At 45.3% G+C, this 16,863-nt stretch overlaps 1 protein-coding gene across 29 annotated transcripts in view; it reads right to left on the reverse strand.

The window, feature by feature from the left end:
* The window catches only part of macf1a (microtubule actin crosslinking factor 1a), a 228,628-nt gene that overhangs the window by 3,666 nt on the left and 208,099 nt on the right, over positions 1–16,863 (reverse strand). For 12 of the 29 annotated variants that reach the window (XM_047605949.1, XM_047605948.1, XM_047605950.1 and 9 more), the window contains 28 exons: positions 16,159–16,385; positions 15,954–16,076; positions 15,771–15,872; positions 15,511–15,612; positions 15,208–15,381; positions 14,953–15,108; positions 14,014–14,211; positions 13,701–13,829; positions 12,634–12,816; positions 12,391–12,546; positions 12,094–12,300; positions 11,879–11,998; positions 11,628–11,797; positions 11,380–11,539; positions 10,455–10,649; positions 10,082–10,354; positions 9,787–9,975; positions 9,538–9,649; positions 8,859–9,028; positions 8,605–8,767; positions 8,365–8,519; positions 8,204–8,278; positions 6,758–6,775; positions 6,035–6,152; positions 4,496–4,558; positions 3,787–3,819; positions 814–1,031; positions 15–137 (listed from right to left, as the gene is read on the reverse strand). In XM_047605949.1, the coding sequence (XP_047461905.1) occupies positions 15–137; positions 814–1,031; positions 3,787–3,819; positions 4,496–4,558; positions 6,035–6,152; positions 6,758–6,775; positions 8,204–8,278; positions 8,365–8,519; positions 8,605–8,767; positions 8,859–9,028; positions 9,538–9,649; positions 9,787–9,975; positions 10,082–10,354; positions 10,455–10,649; positions 11,380–11,539; positions 11,628–11,797; positions 11,879–11,998; positions 12,094–12,300; positions 12,391–12,546; positions 12,634–12,816; positions 13,701–13,829; positions 14,014–14,211; positions 14,953–15,108; positions 15,208–15,381; positions 15,511–15,612; positions 15,771–15,872; positions 15,954–16,076; positions 16,159–16,385 (4,112 nt within the window). The remainder of the gene's footprint in view (positions 1–14; positions 138–813; positions 1,032–3,786; positions 3,820–4,495; positions 4,559–6,034; positions 6,153–6,757; positions 6,776–8,203; positions 8,279–8,364; positions 8,520–8,604; positions 8,768–8,858; positions 9,029–9,537; positions 9,650–9,786; positions 9,976–10,081; positions 10,355–10,454; positions 10,650–11,379; positions 11,540–11,627; positions 11,798–11,878; positions 11,999–12,093; positions 12,301–12,390; positions 12,547–12,633; positions 12,817–13,700; positions 13,830–14,013; positions 14,212–14,952; positions 15,109–15,207; positions 15,382–15,510; positions 15,613–15,770; positions 15,873–15,953; positions 16,077–16,158; positions 16,386–16,863) is intronic. The other 17 variants (XM_047605960.1, XM_047605956.1, XM_047605958.1 and 14 more) reach the window with 7 other exon arrangements.

The following is a 16,863-nucleotide window of genomic DNA, read 5'->3' on the forward strand; positions in this document are numbered from 1 at the left end:
GGTGAGTGCGTTACCTCGTGCCCAGGGGTGGTGTGGCTGTGACCGAGATCTGGGCAGCACTGGCACTTGGTTGGCGTTGGAGTTTTACTGTGCGCCAGCCAGGGCTTGGCATAGTCACGCGAGTGAGTATGGGAGGACTGAAGGGAGGAAGGGAAGGAAGGGAAGGAAGGAAGGGTGGAGGAGAAGGAGGAGAGCAAAGCAGCGTAGGGGAGAAGCGAATGAAGGGAAGAGGAGGGAGCGAGTTAAGGAGGGAAGGGTAGGAGGTTTTTTTTTTTTTTTTTTGGTTAGCGAGGGAGTGCAGCGTTTGAGTTTATTTATTTATTTTTTTGTGTGAGAGCGGATGGTTTTATTTATTTTATTCCCACAGAGATTTCCCAACAATGCAGGGGAGGCAGGTTAGCAGGGTGGAGCGACAGGAACGAGGAGAAAAGATGAAGAAAAACAACAAAGAAGAAAAAAAAAAAAAAAAAAAAAATCACAGTTAAAGGATGTGGTGATTTCTGACAACAACAGGAGAATGACAACAAATGTGGCACATAAATGCATAAAAGGAACACACACACACACACACACACACACACACACAGAGTAATGCTTTCACACTGCTGACAAATCAGACAACGACAACAACAAATAAGCTCTGAGGGATCGTGTGCTTGCTCAGGTTAGTTTGCTCTAATGCTACGTTAGACTTAAAAAGTTTGATATTTTTTTTCTTCCAAAACCAGTGGAAATACAAATGATAACTTGTGCCGTGACTCATTCAGTGCGACTCTGTCATTAATCCGAGTGGACGTGAAAGAGGAAACCTACCCTGGACGATGCGGAGGCGGTTGGTGTGGCAGGGGCGGAGGGAGCCGAGGGGAGGGAGGCGCCGCTGTGGGAGGCCGAGGAGGAGGAGCGGGTGGGCGAGGCGTTGCGGGAGCCCGGTTTGGAGCGCCGGCCCCGGGACCGGAAGGCGGCCAGACCCTGAGACGCTCCTTCAGGAAGGATGAACTTCTCCCTCAGCTCCAGGTTGGTGCGACCACGAGCTGGAGGTAGAGGAAAGCAAAGTGAAGTTTAATTTGTGCTGGCTCAGTTTTTCCTCCAGCAGGGGGCGGCAGAGGCAGCGAGCATTGTGAGGGAGAGAGTCAGTGCTTCCTTGGCTGCAGACGTCAGAGTCAGTGCATGTTTTTCATTTGAGAGTGCATGTGAGCGGAGCGGGAGTTTGGGGTTCAGGGGTTCAGGAAGTTGGAAGTGCACTTTGGTCGTTGTTGTTTTGTTTTGTTTTTGTTTGTTTTTTTGAACGGGGGGATGTGAGTGAGGTTTGAGTGCAAAGGTGGGAGGAAATTAATAAATTAGATACGCAGCGAAAGTCTGCAAGTTGTCTACATGTGTGGAGACGTTGTCGTCACTGCAGACAAATCTGTCTTCTTGTCAGATAAATGCGTTTTCTTTAATTCAATACCTTTAAAGGAAGAGTCCAACATTTTTTTTTTTTTTTTAATAAACTGCTCAGATTTTATCTTGTGAGACCCAACCATTAGTTTGGAATTTCTTAAAAATAAGATTAAGATCTTTAAGTATTTGGGACTAGTAGGAGAAGAAGAAGTATAAAAAGTAAGCATCATATTTGAACTGGTACTATATGTGGTCACTATTAACTGTTTATACTTTGGACAAACCCATCGTGATGTCACCCATTGGATTCTGAATCTCAAAAATGAAGCCTGAAGTGGGCGGAGCCTGTGGTCGCCATGTTGAATGACCTTTACTCCGCCCACACTCAGATACTCCAAATATGGGCATTGAGACCTGCCCACGCAACTCTGTGCTACCTGTTAGCTCAGGCTAACACCTGTCACTCAAAGTGAGAACGCCCTAATTATGCAAATTTTAAACTTTCATAAAAATAAATAAATAAATGGGGATTTGTTCCCTTTTGGAGCCTCAAGTGGCCACTCGGTGAACTGCAGCTTTTTCCGCTTCCACATGAGATTCATCGCTCAGGCCTGGAGGTTTTACAATTTAAGTCCCCAATATGTACCTGTTTATTTTAACGCAAAAGCAGGATTGGAGAGTACTTGTGAATGCAAATTTGTTAAATTTTAATGTCATATCAAACTAGAAAAGTTAATAAGCATGAATAAACATGTACTGAGCCTTCACTACCGGTGCACGGCAGATAAAAGCGTCCCCATATGAGGACGCAGGGTCTCAGGAGGTTAAAGCTCAATAGCCAACCAACAATCCGGCGTGTTTCATTAAAACATGAAGAACAGCACAAGGTGTTGACCTGGCCTCCAAATTCACTAGATCCCAAACTATCCCCTCCCCTCAAGTCATTCACAAAAAAACAGTTTTCACTTGGATGAAATAAACAAGATCTAATCACGTCATCTTCATGTTTGATAAAGCAAACATTTCCCAAAAATGTTGAGCTGGTCCTTTAAGCAGTGACGTGCGTCTCCATTTCACAGTGAAACGCTTTCATTGCGTATTTGCTTTAAAAAAAAAGAAAAAAAAAAGAAACATCTGAGAGCGCTGGGAGCAAAGCACAGCCTCTCTCTCGCTGAGTTTCAAACTATTTGCTGCGAAGGAGCATCTCAATCTGCTGTATACACTCTCCGTGTATAGACACTACATATATATGTGTGTGGAACGGGGGTGGTGGGTGGTTTGGGGGGGTCATGCCTGGTTAATGCTTAGCAGGAGAGAGCCCAGATATTCAGGGTTTCTCCCTTCTTCAAACGACACTCAGCAGCATTCGTGGACAGAGAAGTAGTGCAGCAGCCTCAGCAGACAACAACAAGCCTGGAGAAGCCAGCCACGAAGAGAGAGAGAGAAAGAGAGGAGGAGGAGGAGAGGATCAAGAGAGAACAAAAACTAGATGAAGAGAGAAAGATTCAGAGAGTATGAATGGGAAATAAATGGGCTTAAACAAAAATAAGAGAGAGAAGGATAGAGAGGAGGCTGCAGCTAGCTAGCTGTAGCTGTAGCTGTAGCTGTAGCTTTAGCTTTAGCTGTAGCAGCAGTGACCTCGCGGCCATCGTCCCCAGCAACCAAACAACGAGGCCGGTAAATTAAACGGGTGCACCCTGCAATTATGTCCCCCCTCAATGCCAGCCAGCCAGCCAGGTGCACCCTGTAATTGTGTCTCCCACCAACCAGCCATCACACTTAAAGGAGCCGTGTTGGAAGCCAGCGTTATTAGAAACCCAGGCTGGCCACGCCCAGGTCTCAGACTCGCTCCTTAGAGACTTTAATAATAACAATAATGATAATAATAATGAAAAAAAAGCCAAGAGATAAAGAAGTGTTTAGAAAATAATATCTGTAGACTATCTTCTTCATGTCATGTCTTTATAGATAATTTCTATTTGTTTGCTTTGTGCTTTTATTTTGAAAAATAAGAAAAGTTAAATCCTAAAGACCAGGGGGTTGGCCAAATCCTGCCTTTACTGTGAGTGATTAAAAGCATGACGCAAACAACAACGCCTGCACACACACAAACCTGACCACAAGTTTAAACTGCACACACACACGCACACACACACACTCACACACACACACATATATACACATATATAATCACATATATACACAACCAGTCGAGAGTCTGGACACACCGTCTCATTTAACTCAACGAGGAGAGCGTGCGTCCAAACGTTTGGACCGGTCGCGCATATATGGACACACACAGAGAGGACAGACGGATGTGGTTAAAGATGGAGACTGACAGCTGGGCGGACGGAGGGATGAAGAGTGAGAGAGGTGGATTGAGAGACAGAGAGGAAGTGTAGATACCTCGGCAGCAGAAATAGCCAGGAGTGACTGTCACTGAGAGACACAAGAGACAATGTGAAATAACCGCATGCTTCGTGGTGGAATGGAGAAAAGTCACACACTCAAACACACACACACACACACCACTTCCTATATATACACACACACACACACACGCACACACACACACACACACACACACACACACACACACACACACACACAGCTGACCACTGGGGTTCAGAGACACCTGAAACGTGTAAAGAAAGAACAGAAAACAAACAAAAAAAGGAACAACAGACTTGGACATATCAGGGTTTCAGCCCAGGGAGAGGGAGGAGGAGGAGGAGGAGGAGGAGGGGGGAGGTCAGGGGGAGGAAGAGCAGAACAGTGAGGAGACATAACGTTAGTCATGTGATCAGAGTCAGCAAGGCACAGCAACAAGGCCACACTAAGAAACCAACGAAGAAGAAGAGGTGGAAGAAGATGAAGGAAGAAGGAAAGAAAAGTAAAAGAAGAAGAATAAGGAGACAGCAGCTAATGAAGTAGTAGAAGAAGAAGAAGAATAAAGATAATGGTAGAGAAGAAGAAGAAGAAGAAGAAAGGAGGAACCCCGGAAGAGTGACTCCAAGAGAAGACGTGAAGAATTGAGCAAACCAAACAAACCGGGCGGAGGAGGGACAGGCAGTTAGGAGAAAAGGCGTGAGAGATAGAGGAGAAGAAGTCCAACCTATACGAGATGAGATGGAGCTACTGGAATCGGAGCGGAGAATCTTAAGTCCTGGATGTTGCACTGGGGAAAGAGAAAAGAGGAGGGAGAAAAAGGAGGGTGGGAGGAAGAGGGAGAGGATCATGCATCATGCAAAAAGTACCGTTATAAATAAGAAGAGAATGAACAGGGACAGGGACAGAGACAGAGACAGAGGAGAGGACCGAGCCGCCGTCTACACACAGAAATAAAGAGGAGGTGAAGACGAGCAGCTCCCTCAGGATGGACACGATCAGAGGAGACAGACGTTATAGAAAAAAAAGAGGAGGAGATAGAGAGAGGAGCTCAACGACGTCACTGGAAAAGAGACGGTGGTGCAGCGCGTCACCGCTTCACCTGCTGAGGCCACGAGTCCGTGTGTCGTCCTTCTTTGGACACAGTGTTGATGTATGAGACACGTGTGTTTACGTCAGGAGGCGTCTCTGGGTGTTAGTGTGAAGAGCAGCGACTGTGTGTTTGTATAAGAGCTAGAGCCTGAGCGACACTATCCATGACGGAGGAGAGGGTATAAAAAAATGCACAGATCAGCCACAACATTATGACCACTGACAGGAGAACATCGTGTGACAATATCACATATAAGCTGAAACAACTTCAAAAAAGAACAGTTTTTAAACAGAACAAAATTTAAAAGGAGCAGAAGCTGCTACAAACCTAAAACTTAATGAGTCGTCAGAGACTTTGCAGAATTCAAATGGTCAGAATTAAGATGTGTGCTTTGATGCTTTATATTAGCAAAACAATGTCTGGTAAATGTTAATTTTTCTTTTAACTATTTTTCTAAATAGCGTATTGTAGGAAAAGACAAAATAAAAAAGTGAAATTTAAATTTAACCATTTAAGAGTTTGTGGCATTTAAACAGGGAAGTTCTACAAGTTTCACACTCAATCACGTCACCAAGTTTTCAGTTTTCCAGTATCAGGTTGTCAGTGAGTGTTTGCATACGTAGTTTTCTAGACGTGTCACTATACACATCTATAGAAATGCATATTATAGAAATGCATCTTACATTTTGTTCAGAGACAACAAGAGCTTCATGCTTATTTTAAGAATTTGACATATGACAAGACTGAACATAAGAATATTTTGCTTCTTTCTAATAATAATGTTTTTGCAGTAAAAAAAAAAAAAAACATCCACCTGGGCCTCAAAATTCACTAGAAACTGATCAACAAGGGACAAAGAAAACCTACACAATATTAGGAACGTGGTCATAATGTTATGCCTGATCGGTGAGGCTGGAGTAGGACCTTAAAGGCTCTTAAATGTCTAAAATGTACAAAGATATATATTTTGTTTGCCTGCAGACCTTATCCATGTAAGCCTGAGGGAGCAAACAAGCATCGGTGTAATTCCTCTTCACATGGTGCATCGTGGAAACAGATTAGTCGTTTTATTTGATCTGGTTTTCCTCCAGCGTCGGTCAGGCTCTTGCGAGGCCGTGTGAATAAAGACAGAGCTGTATGAAGGAGATGTGCTCCTGTGTGAACGTCGCTCACCTCTGCACGGATCATTCTTCACCAGGAACTCGTCTAGAGCCATCCAGCCTCCTCCGACTCTCACCATCACCGTGCTGCGCAGGATCCGGACCAGACGCAGCTGCTGAGAGTCTCCGAACTAACAGGGAGGAAAGAAAAGAAGAAGAAGAAAAAGGAGCGGCAAGGAGCAGCGGAGAAGGCAGAGGAAAAAGTCAGTGAGTTTCACACGAATCACAACATGTAAACGCTTCGCTACGACATGCATCAAAAAGGAAAAAAAAAACATGCATGGACTCAAACGATTTCTCAGCCCAGTTCACCCAGCAGCTCAAAACCAAAGCAGCATCATCATCACCAATAAGAAATCACTCCAAAAGATTACAGAAACATTTTGTTTTTTCTTTTTTTTTCCCAGCAAAGCAGATCTCCAAGCGGCTTGATTTGCTTCCCAGCTTCAGTCCAAAGCAGACTATATATCACCGAACCACTAATTACCACCTCAGCCATGTCAACGTCGCCAGCGTCACGTTGTGCAATTTGTCAACTCTCAAAACCAAACAAATCAAGCGGACGGTGAAACCTGCTCACACGTCGCACAGCCACCAAGGAGCGCTGCATGAAATTCTTTTTTTTGTTTGTTTGTTTGTTTGTTTTTAGAAGTCACTGCGCTCCTTTGTCGGCGACGAGAGACGTGGAAGCAGATTTCACGCGTCCATTCACAGCATCACACGTGTGTCACTTTACCTGGTTTCCGAGGAAGAACTACAATAAATCCAGTGGACACGGAGCGGAGGAAGACAAGGAGAAAGAAACAAGAGCGAGAGTGAAACAACATGTACTGACATCTGTCACGTATGAAAGGACGCCTTCAGTTCATCCCTGTGCAAACGACTTCTGTTACTTTGAGCTCAGAGTTAGAGGTGGAGGCGACAGGAAGGTGCAGTGGACGTGAAAGTGGAGCGAATGAGCCGACGATGAATGAGGTGAAGACAGCAGCCAGACACAAACGTGAGCAAAGAGACAGACACGAGGACGGACGGACAGACGGACCGCGGGGGCTATTAGTATGTCCAGTGTCCTGCAGCCTGACACCGGACATCATTACCCAGAGGATAATGATGGAGCGGAGACAGACGCTGTAGCGGTGACGATCCAGTAAATGCTGCTGAAAACTGTGAAAACTGAGGTTATGTCTCCTGTAAAAACGCTGCACAGACACACACACACTAGTTACTGAAGGCTTCCTACAAAATCTGAACCTCAGGCACATGTTCAGACCTGGTTTTATAGAGGCTGAGTGAACCAGCTTAAAGAACCGCTACCTTAGCGACAAACAGCAGATAATTAGCTTAGCCTCATTAGCTTTTACTTGGTTCTTTTTCCTTTTTAATATCTTTATCGTACTTGATTTTTATTTGTGTCATTACTGTTCTCCATGGCACATTTTAATACTTTTATTCCACTTGATAAACCACATAACCTGCATGTTATTTATAGACAGAACAGAACTCAGGTCACAGCTGCTCACTTGAGATCCAGGAAACATGATCTTCTGTTTGTCTGTATTTTATTTTTGCAATGTCCAAAATAAATCTGAACTCAAACATACAACAATTTATTACTATTATTATTATTTATATTTGTGGGGGTTCAGAAAAGTAAAGGACTGTCAATATCGTCTTTTACTTTCCAGCCTTCAAAATAAAAGCCCAGTGTGTATCTGTGCTGTCACGTTTACAGGGTTTTATTAATATTAATAATAATAAATAAGTTTGAGTGATGGCAAAGAAGGCAATCCTGGAGCGCTGTGAGGTGTTAAAAACATGTTATGTAAACACACACACACACATATATATATATATAAATATATACTGATGTTATCAGGACACTTATAAATACACCATGAGACCATGATGTGAGACGGAAACACATGAAGAAATGCTGTGAAGTTATGAAGGTTAATGAAGAGCAGACACAGACAGGCATGAATAATAATAATAACAATAACAATAATAATAATAATACACTTTCTATTAATCAGAACAGGACCAAACTCTATTTACAAGTAATATATTTCATTAGAATTTCTTGGAAACACTTGGAAATCACTAGTATTTTATTTATAACTGTATTTTTAGCTCGTGCTTCTATAAATAACAACCAGATAAACAGAGGCTGAGCTGAACTTACCCGGTATTTGTTTTCTCCTATCTGCTCCACCTGGAACCTCTTGGCACATTTACACTGCGCCACCTGTCGAGTCACCTGCAAACCCACGGACAGGACGTCAATAAAAGCCGCCTTCGCTGTTTTTTGTTCCGATTCTTTTTCTTCTTGGCTCGTTCTGTTACCTCGTCCTCTATCTTGTCGGCGTCCGTGGTCGGTCTGTACGCGTCCTTGTTTGGATGCAGGGCAGCGACAAACTCGTAGTAGTCGATGTAACCGTCCCCGTCCCGGTCGAAGATGTCTGCCACGGCCGTCATCTCCAGCTTACTGGTTGGGAATTCTGCACAGCAGGACGTTATAAGTTATTTAAAGCCAGAGGAAACAGTAATAACAATAAAAAAAAACAACAGAGACGAGCGTCGTACTTGAAGCTAGGATGCCGTCGATGAACTCCTGCCGCGTGATCTTTCCGTCTTGATCCTTGTCGATGCGTCTGAAGAAATCCATGACGCGGGACTTCTTGTGGTTCATCCAGCGCATGTACTTCTTCCTCCACACGTCAAAGTCAAAGTTGGCGAACTCCTTGAGCTGAGGACGGATAATGCGTTTAGCTTGGTTGCACAGAAACGAATGGAGCTTTAATAATGTACGATGTACGAGTAAAATGTGCTACGTCTACCTCCTCCAGTCTGTCCAGAGCGTCGTTGAGTTTCCGCTGCCGGTCCAGAGCCAGAAGCCAAACCTGCTGCCACCGGGCACAGAGCTGGGTGAGACGGGGGTTTCCTCCAGGGACCTGCATGGCCGCCTGATGCTGCTGCTGCTGCTGCTGCTGTTGCTGCTGGTGTTTACCTGTGATAATATACATAACAGGTGAAAACGTTTACAACACGCCAATATTTCTTTCTGTTTTTAATGAAATGTGTGCAGTCTAATGTCTGATTTCACTCTTCATTTTCCACACAGCAAAACAAGTTCAGCCACATGATTTAGTTTCTTCTTCCTCATTATTTGTTGGCAGCTTTGACTCTATCTAACAAAGAAGGAGATGTTTCGATGCTACAAAGACGTGGTTTGTGGTTTTATGGTAGACCTGAAATAAATAAGCCTGACACCAATCAACATCCACATTAAATAATTCCTCATGTTTAGTCAGGAGAACGTCTTCTTCTGCTTCGCTTTTTTGGCAGCTTTGACTCCAGACTGATGTGATTTTGGGTCTAATAAACCTTAATAAAAGCCTGTAACCTCTCCTGGAACGACCCAAACACGGGTCGGGACATCCCTACATTTCTAAGCCATGCGCTCATGCTGTCGTGCAGAAGAAGATAATATTTGTGCGCGGAGAGGTAAACACGTACGAGCTCCTCTCCTCTCAGCCAGGCTGCTCGGAGGCTCCGCCGGTTTCCTCTTGTACGTCTTTGTCACTTTGTCGACGTCCGGCTGCTTCCTCGTCATCTCCTCCATAAACATCTGGAGCAGAAATGAAAACAAAACAACAACAGTGAGTGACTCAAACGTTAATGGATGCGTTTCCACCTAGACATGCACTTCATTACACAAACACTAAACACCGTCTGGAGACCCACAAACAACCGGCGGACGCCCACCTGGTGTTCCGTGATGAGTGTTTTGAGTTGCGGGATGTCCTGAGGAAGCGGCTCCGTGTCCCTCTGCACCAGAGTTGTCTCGGCCCACTGTAACCATGACAACAGCTCCTCCAGCAGGTTGGCGTTGTTGAGCACCTCGTTCAGAGCCGTCTCCAGACGCTGCTCGTGCTGCTTGGCCCAAGTCAGCACCTGCACGGAGAAAATTTTAGATTTTTTAGTCTCGGTTTCGTTTCAGATCCGTGTGAATTTAATTCGATACGATGTTTTGACTGGCTGGTGCAGCGGCCCTCCTCACCTCCTCGAAGCGCGCCCTGATGATGGTGATCCAGTGTTTGATTGTGGTGATGGAGTCGGGGTGACACACGGTCAGGATGCCCTCTCCCATGCCGGCCGCCTTGTTCACGTCGGCCCTCTTCTCCTCCACCGTGCCCATGAAGTCTCGATGCGTGTGCAGCAGCGCCTGCAGAGTCTCCGCCTCCTCGGGCAGGACGCCACGGAAACGAAGCGTCTGCTCGGCCTCCGACAGCCACTCCAGCAGCACCTGCACCGCCGTCCGAAACTCCTCCGCCTGACGGGGGTTGAGAATAAGTAAAGGAAACGGGGGTTTAATAGTGATCGGGGATTGAATCTGCAATAAAAGGAGGTTTAAATGAAGCGTCCTGTCGGACCTGTTTGAGGGCCTGCTGGAGGCGGGTCTGCTTGGTGACCGACAGAGCGCACACCGTATCCCAGCGGTTGCTGAGCTCCTGCAGCTGAACTTTGACCCACGCCGTGTCGTCGCGGCCGGTCTCCATCAGATCCCGAGCCGAACGCTTCAGAGCCTGAACGCTGCCTGTTCTCTTACCCAGTTCTTTTTGGAAAGACTGGAAGCACAGAGAGCGTTAACGTTATAGAGGACCACACTGGAGACATTATTACTATTAAACATTAGAGATGTGGCCCCGGTGCTGATGATAATGGTGGTAACAACACTTCATTTCTATGGCACTGAGTTTTGAATTAGCTTAGCCTCCTTAGCTCTGTTGCTGCTGTAAGTTTTTCACCTGCACACTGCAAAACTTGTATGTAAGAAATGCATCTTACAGAACTCTGTCCTTATATTAAGATTTTTTGTCAAACAAAAAAAGCTTAACTCAGTGGCAGATTTTTTTCTCTTAATACAAGATGATTTGATTGAATTTAAGAATATTTTGCTTCTTTCTAGTAATGCTGTTTTTGCAGTGCATGGATGGAAGTGAACCTTCAAAAGGCCAAACAGTCAAAAGTTTGGATCTAAAAAGTATTGATATTGAAAGATGCAGACTGGACAAGCTGCAACAAGGGAAGAAACACCTGGAACTTGATTAAACATCTGACCATGTATAACATTTTATTAAAAGCTGAAATGAAGCGTCTGTTATATACTGCAAGAACCCACCACTGTTTTTATTATGACAATTTGATATGGATTTTATTTCATATAGTCTAATTTATTTCTTAGTCTTAGTTGTATTTATATTATTTAAATTAATGTTCTGTTCAACTTGCACCTCACAAAATAAAAATGAAAAAAGCACCATTTCTGTTCAAACTTCAAAAACACAGTGTCCACACCTTATGCGAGTCCATGAGATTAGACACCAGATCCAGGTCTCCATGGACGGGCTGGTCTTCAGCGAGCTGAGGCTCCACTCGGTACAACCAGTCCACCAAAGCCTGAAGAGCCTCAGCAAACTGGCCTGAGAACAGCAGAGCCTCCTCCAGCTTGTGTTGTCTGGCAGAACAGGAGGAAGAAACAGCAGCTGTTAGTCGTCGCGTTTTATTTTTCAGCTCAGTTAAAGCTCTCTCTTCGTCCTCTTTACCTCTCCACACTCTTCCCACAGACGGTGTCCCACTTGTCGCGGACTTCTCCAACCAGGTGGTCCAGTTTCTGGGTGTCTGCCGGCAGCTGAGCTTTGTCCCTCATGGCCTTCCCAGACCTCACCGTGGTGTCGTAAACCGGCTGTTTGGATCCCAGCGCTTTCTGGAACTCCTGCACAGACGGAAGAACGGTTGAAAAATATAAAGACGTTTATGGTTTGATGATGCTTCTCTTTGTTGAAGCCTGTGGTACCTTGTGTTTGGTCAGTTGTATTTTGATCTTGTCTGGTTCATTGGAGATCTCCAGCTCTGAGTCCAGTCTCTTCTCGGCTTCTTCCAGCCAGTCTGTCAGCTTCCTCCAGGCCTCGTGGAACTAGAGAAGGTGTATGCATGGACACATTTAAAGGTCTGAAGCCACATTTCTACCAAAAACCATCGTCATGTCGTCAGTGTTTAATCATCCTCTACCTGCTTGGCTCGTTTGCGGGCCTCGTCGAGGTGACGGCCGCGGTCCAGTGACCTCTGGACCAGCTTGTCCCAGCGGGCCTGGACGCTGAGCAGCAGGTTCTTGATGAGGACCACGTCCTGCTTCAGGCTGGCGAAGCGAAGCTGAGAACCGGCCTTCTCCAGAGCCAGGACCTGCTCCCTGTGGGTGTTCACCTCGTTCACAAACACCTGCACGGGCACAGAGGGAGAGTGGAAAGTTAGGAGAAGCTGAGAACTGAGGAGACAGAGCGGTGACGAGGGGCTGTTCGTGTTTTCTACCTTGTGCTCATCGATCTGGAAGAGGACAGTGTCCAGCATGAGGCTGGGGGGCTGAGCCATGTTGAGGGTTTGTTCAGCCTGGGTCAGCCAGTTGATGGTGTCCTGCAGCGAAGTCTGAAAACCGGTCGCCAAGGAAACTGCCTCTTCCAGCTTTGCCTAAAGAAGTTAAAAAGTGTTAAAGCTCAACCACAAACAATTCGAGGACGTCTACAAAACAACACGAGTCCGTCCGCGTGCTCTTACCCTGCGGTCGTCCATCTTGGTGTTGAGGCTGACCCACTTGTTCTGCAGCATGGCCAGGTTCTGCTGGGTCTGGGTGGCTCCGGGTCCTGCTTCCTCTCCCCCACGGGCCAGCAGCATGGACTCTCCCTGGTCCAGGAGGTGGTGGTACTGCTCGCCTCGCTGACTCAGCTGAGCCTGAAGCTCCTGAAGACACAAAACATGATCGGGATGAGAGACGAGACCGGCCGGTTCAGAACAATGGACGCTACTAAGGTTTCACAGCCGCCATCTGCCATCGAGTGTCTCTCTGTGTAAATGTAAGTCAATACTCTGTGCATCTGCTTGTTGTTAAAATGGTTTTACACTGTTTAGTTGAGATGTAACGATGCATCACGAGGCAGTTAAAAATGTGTAAAAATGAATCGGGATGCGCGTTTTAAACAGCAGAGGGCGTAAACTAGTTTTGAGTTCACTAGATCATCATTACTCAGATTTGCTGATGTTCCTTAAAAAACATGTAAATCCCAAATTAGGAACATGTGCAAGCCTTAGTTTGTTTATCTGCAGAGATTTTGTTCAGTTGTATTATTCATTTAGTTATTCTGAGGCGGGATTTGTTTTAAAGATGCAGCTTTTTTTTATTGTTACAATTATTTTGTCTGTCAAAAGACTTCATATGCGACATTACGGATGAATCTATGTTTTTATAAGAGGAAACAGTCGATAGTTTTGTTAGTTTTTGGAAAGAGGAAATATCATTTCTGTAGAATTTATGTTTTGAAGTTACATTCTACCTCAGAAATGTGTTTTTTGTCTGACAATTCAATTAATTAAAGGACATTTGCACAATTTGCAAGCTCATTCTGTTAAATGAAATAAAAAATAAACTGTGAGAAAATTGTATCGTTAACTCAGTATCGGCTTGAGTGACAAAGTTTTTATATGTTTAACAACAATAAATCTGCAACTGATTTGTTCATGACACTATGCCAGTGAAATAACACCAGAACACCAATAAACCGAGCTAATATGTGCCTGTGTATTGTGTCATGCCGTGAGTATTTGGGTGTAATGTGAGTCTCCGTTACCATGTGCTGCTGGAGCTGCTCCCTGGCCGTTTCAGGGAGGCCACCTGTTGGCTTAGCGGCCGACAGCTGACTCTCCGTCCTCCTCAGCCACTGGAGGAACTCCTCCAGCTCGCCATGGAAACCTTCAGCCTAACGGAGGGAGAGCAGATGGAAATTAATCCCGACTGTTGCAGGAAGGGAACACATCGTGAAAATTTTTACTGCTACTGTTTCAGCTGTGATCATAAAACAAGCATTAAACATTTTATTTGTTTTTTTTTTGTGTTTTTTTTGTAGCTCAGCTTCCTAAAGATGATACAGATCTGGACTTTACCTGCTGCAGCGCCGCCTCCAGGAGCTTCTGCCTCTCCTGGGTCTTGAGGAGCAGACTCTCCCAGCTCTGGTTGAGCTGGTCCAGCTGGTCCCTCAGGTGGCTGGCCTCGTCTCCGGGGGAGGACTCCAGCAGCTCCGCACCAGCGCCGTTCACCGTCTCCACCGTGGCGTGATGGGAGAGGACATCGTTACGCAAAACCTGATGGGCCACGGTGAGGAGAAAGAGATTAGAAATTAAAGTTTAACAGGGCAGAAGTTAAAAACGTTATGTTAAAAGTTACGACTGATTTTATTTGTGAATGGACATTTAAGATCAACACACAACTGGCTAATAAGGAAATGTAGTATTTTGCAGTTTCAACCTGACCAGTAGTGATGTGCAGGACGATACCGAAACATCGATACCTTTGATACCAGGTCTTTAAATCAATTCTCAAATCAAAATGTCGATACTTTCGATACTTAAGTAACATTGTGAAACACCTCAGGTTCAACCACAACACAGAATACGAGGTATTTATGATGACGAGGACAGAAGAGGAGAGAACAGGGTCACAATTAAGATGCAAATTTTCATTTTAAAGTAGTTCTCAATAGTTAAACAATAATTTATTTTAATGGTCTTATTATTTTAATTGTTTTCTGTTGTTGTATTAGCTCGGCTACATAGTAAATCAGACTACTTCCTCAATATGCTTCAAAATAAATAAATAAATTACTCTGAAGTCTTGCATTGTTTATGAAACTATGATGTGAAATGCACTACTTAGACACATTAAGGCTTATTTACACAAAGTATCGATATCACATAGTTATCGCCGCTAGCAAACCTGAATTTTATTCAGTATCGGATCGAGAAGGATATTAGTGGTACTGAACTTCACTAGTGACCAGGTTGACGAGACAAGATATTTGCTTCTTGTAATGAACGGAGACGTACGTGGTGTTTTGCCAGCTCGATTTCGATGGCCTTGGGGTCCGAGCTGACGGGTCGCTGAGTGTCCAGGGTGGTGTGGGTGTGGCTCAGCCAGGCCTGCAGCTCAGAGAGGGCGTGCTGGAACTGACCCAGGGCCAGCAGGGCTCCCTCCAGTTTGTGCTGTAGTAGAACAAAGACAGAAGTTATGGCTTCAAACATTTGGTTCTATAGAAAGCTTTCAGGGGAGCGGTTTTTAACTCTTAAATGGGATTTCAGTACCTGTCTCTGGGTGATTTTATCCCCCAGGTTCTCCCAGAGGTGCCGGAGTTCGGTCAGCGGCTCCTGGATCATGTCCCGGTCCGTCTGGTCCGACACTTTCTTTAACAGCAGCTCCCCCTGGTGGCAGAGCTTCTCCATGTCGATCTGCTGCTGGTAAACCTCCACCTTGTACTGCTGCTCAGGGCGAATCAACAAATACAAAAAGGTTTAGTTCTTGTTAAGAATCTGATCTTTAAAAAAAAGTTTGTAAGGGTGAGGTTTAGATCATATTAAAAGGATCGTGTGAAAGTCTATCCCGCTAACCTTGAGCTCTTCAATCTGCTGCTTGACTGTTCCCAGGTCAGTTCCCACTGTGGACATCTCACAGAGTTTGATCACTGCGTTGTCCAGGTAGTCGAACATAGACTGGAAAAGAGACATTAAGCATCAACAGGACGACAGATACAGATATATTCAATAAAAAAACAATAGATAAGGAACGTAAAACCTTTATATAATACAGAAGAGTTATAACACAGCTCAACATATGCACTGTTATGTAACAGGTAACCATGGTAACACACCTGCAGAGCATCCTGGTACTGGACAGAGGCTGTCATGGCCTCCTCCAGCCTCTCCATCCTCTCCCTCCATGTTCGGTTCAGTCCCTCCCAGGCTGCGTTCATCTGACAGGGCGACAAATTATTTAGTGAAGATGTTTTTTTATTTTTATTATTATTTTTTTTTAGGTTCTCTTGACTTCTCACCTCATCTATGGTCTTCTTGACTTCAGGCTTCTCAGTTTCCCCACAGGCAAAGATCAGGTCAGCTCCGAGGGTCCTGACAAACTCCAGCTCCTCCCTCAGCCCGTCCGTCTCTGCCTTGATGGCCTAGAAGAAGAAGAAGAAGAAAGGATCAGACTGAGTTCAGCTTCACAGTCTCTTCCTGTCGCCATCTTTCTCGTGTCCGTACCTCAGCGGCCTCGATCTGTTGTTTGATGAGCGACGGGTCGACCCCTGGGTCCTCCAGCTCTTTCACGATGTCCTGGGAGTCTCGCAGCGTGCTCAGCAGCGCCGCCACGTCGGCCCAGAACTTTCCAGCCAGGTCCAGGACGTCGTTGAGCTTCCCCTCTCGCTCTTCGGCTCGCTGCCGGATCTCATCCCACAGCGAGCGGAGGCGAAGGAGACGGGTGCGAACAGCTGCAGGAAGGAGAGAGGACGCGTTTTTAACAGGCCGGTGAAGAAATCACTGGGAAATGATTCAGTTTCACACAATTTAGATCGATAATAATATTTAAGTAGTCCGAATTTAGCTTTCCCATGCACAGCGCTGGTATTTTAAGTCCCACCATTAGCGCACACTGAGGCCTTGTGTTTTCACAAGGGCTGCAGGGCATCAAGGCACGACGTTCTTCAGAGGGCAGTGCAACAAAGACATGTGTGTCCCTGTGCACTGGAGGAAATATGCAGAACTTGCTGCTGATTCTGTTCCATTTCAAGATGTGACGAGGTCTGCAGTCTGGCCCGGTCTCAGCCGTTGGACCACGGCCCAAAATAAGATTTTCACAAAGATTGCAGAAGCACACATTGTTTGTGTCTCTGGTCCGACCAACTTGGACAGTGTTTAGGATGTTTTATGAGAAAGTCACATTAAATAAGCTAGCTGTTTATTCACCAG

Source organism: Mugil cephalus, chromosome 14, assembly GCF_022458985.1.
Source record: "Mugil cephalus isolate CIBA_MC_2020 chromosome 14, CIBA_Mcephalus_1.1, whole genome shotgun sequence".
In the NCBI taxonomy this organism is placed as follows: Eukaryota; Metazoa; Chordata; class Actinopteri; order Mugiliformes; family Mugilidae; genus Mugil; species Mugil cephalus.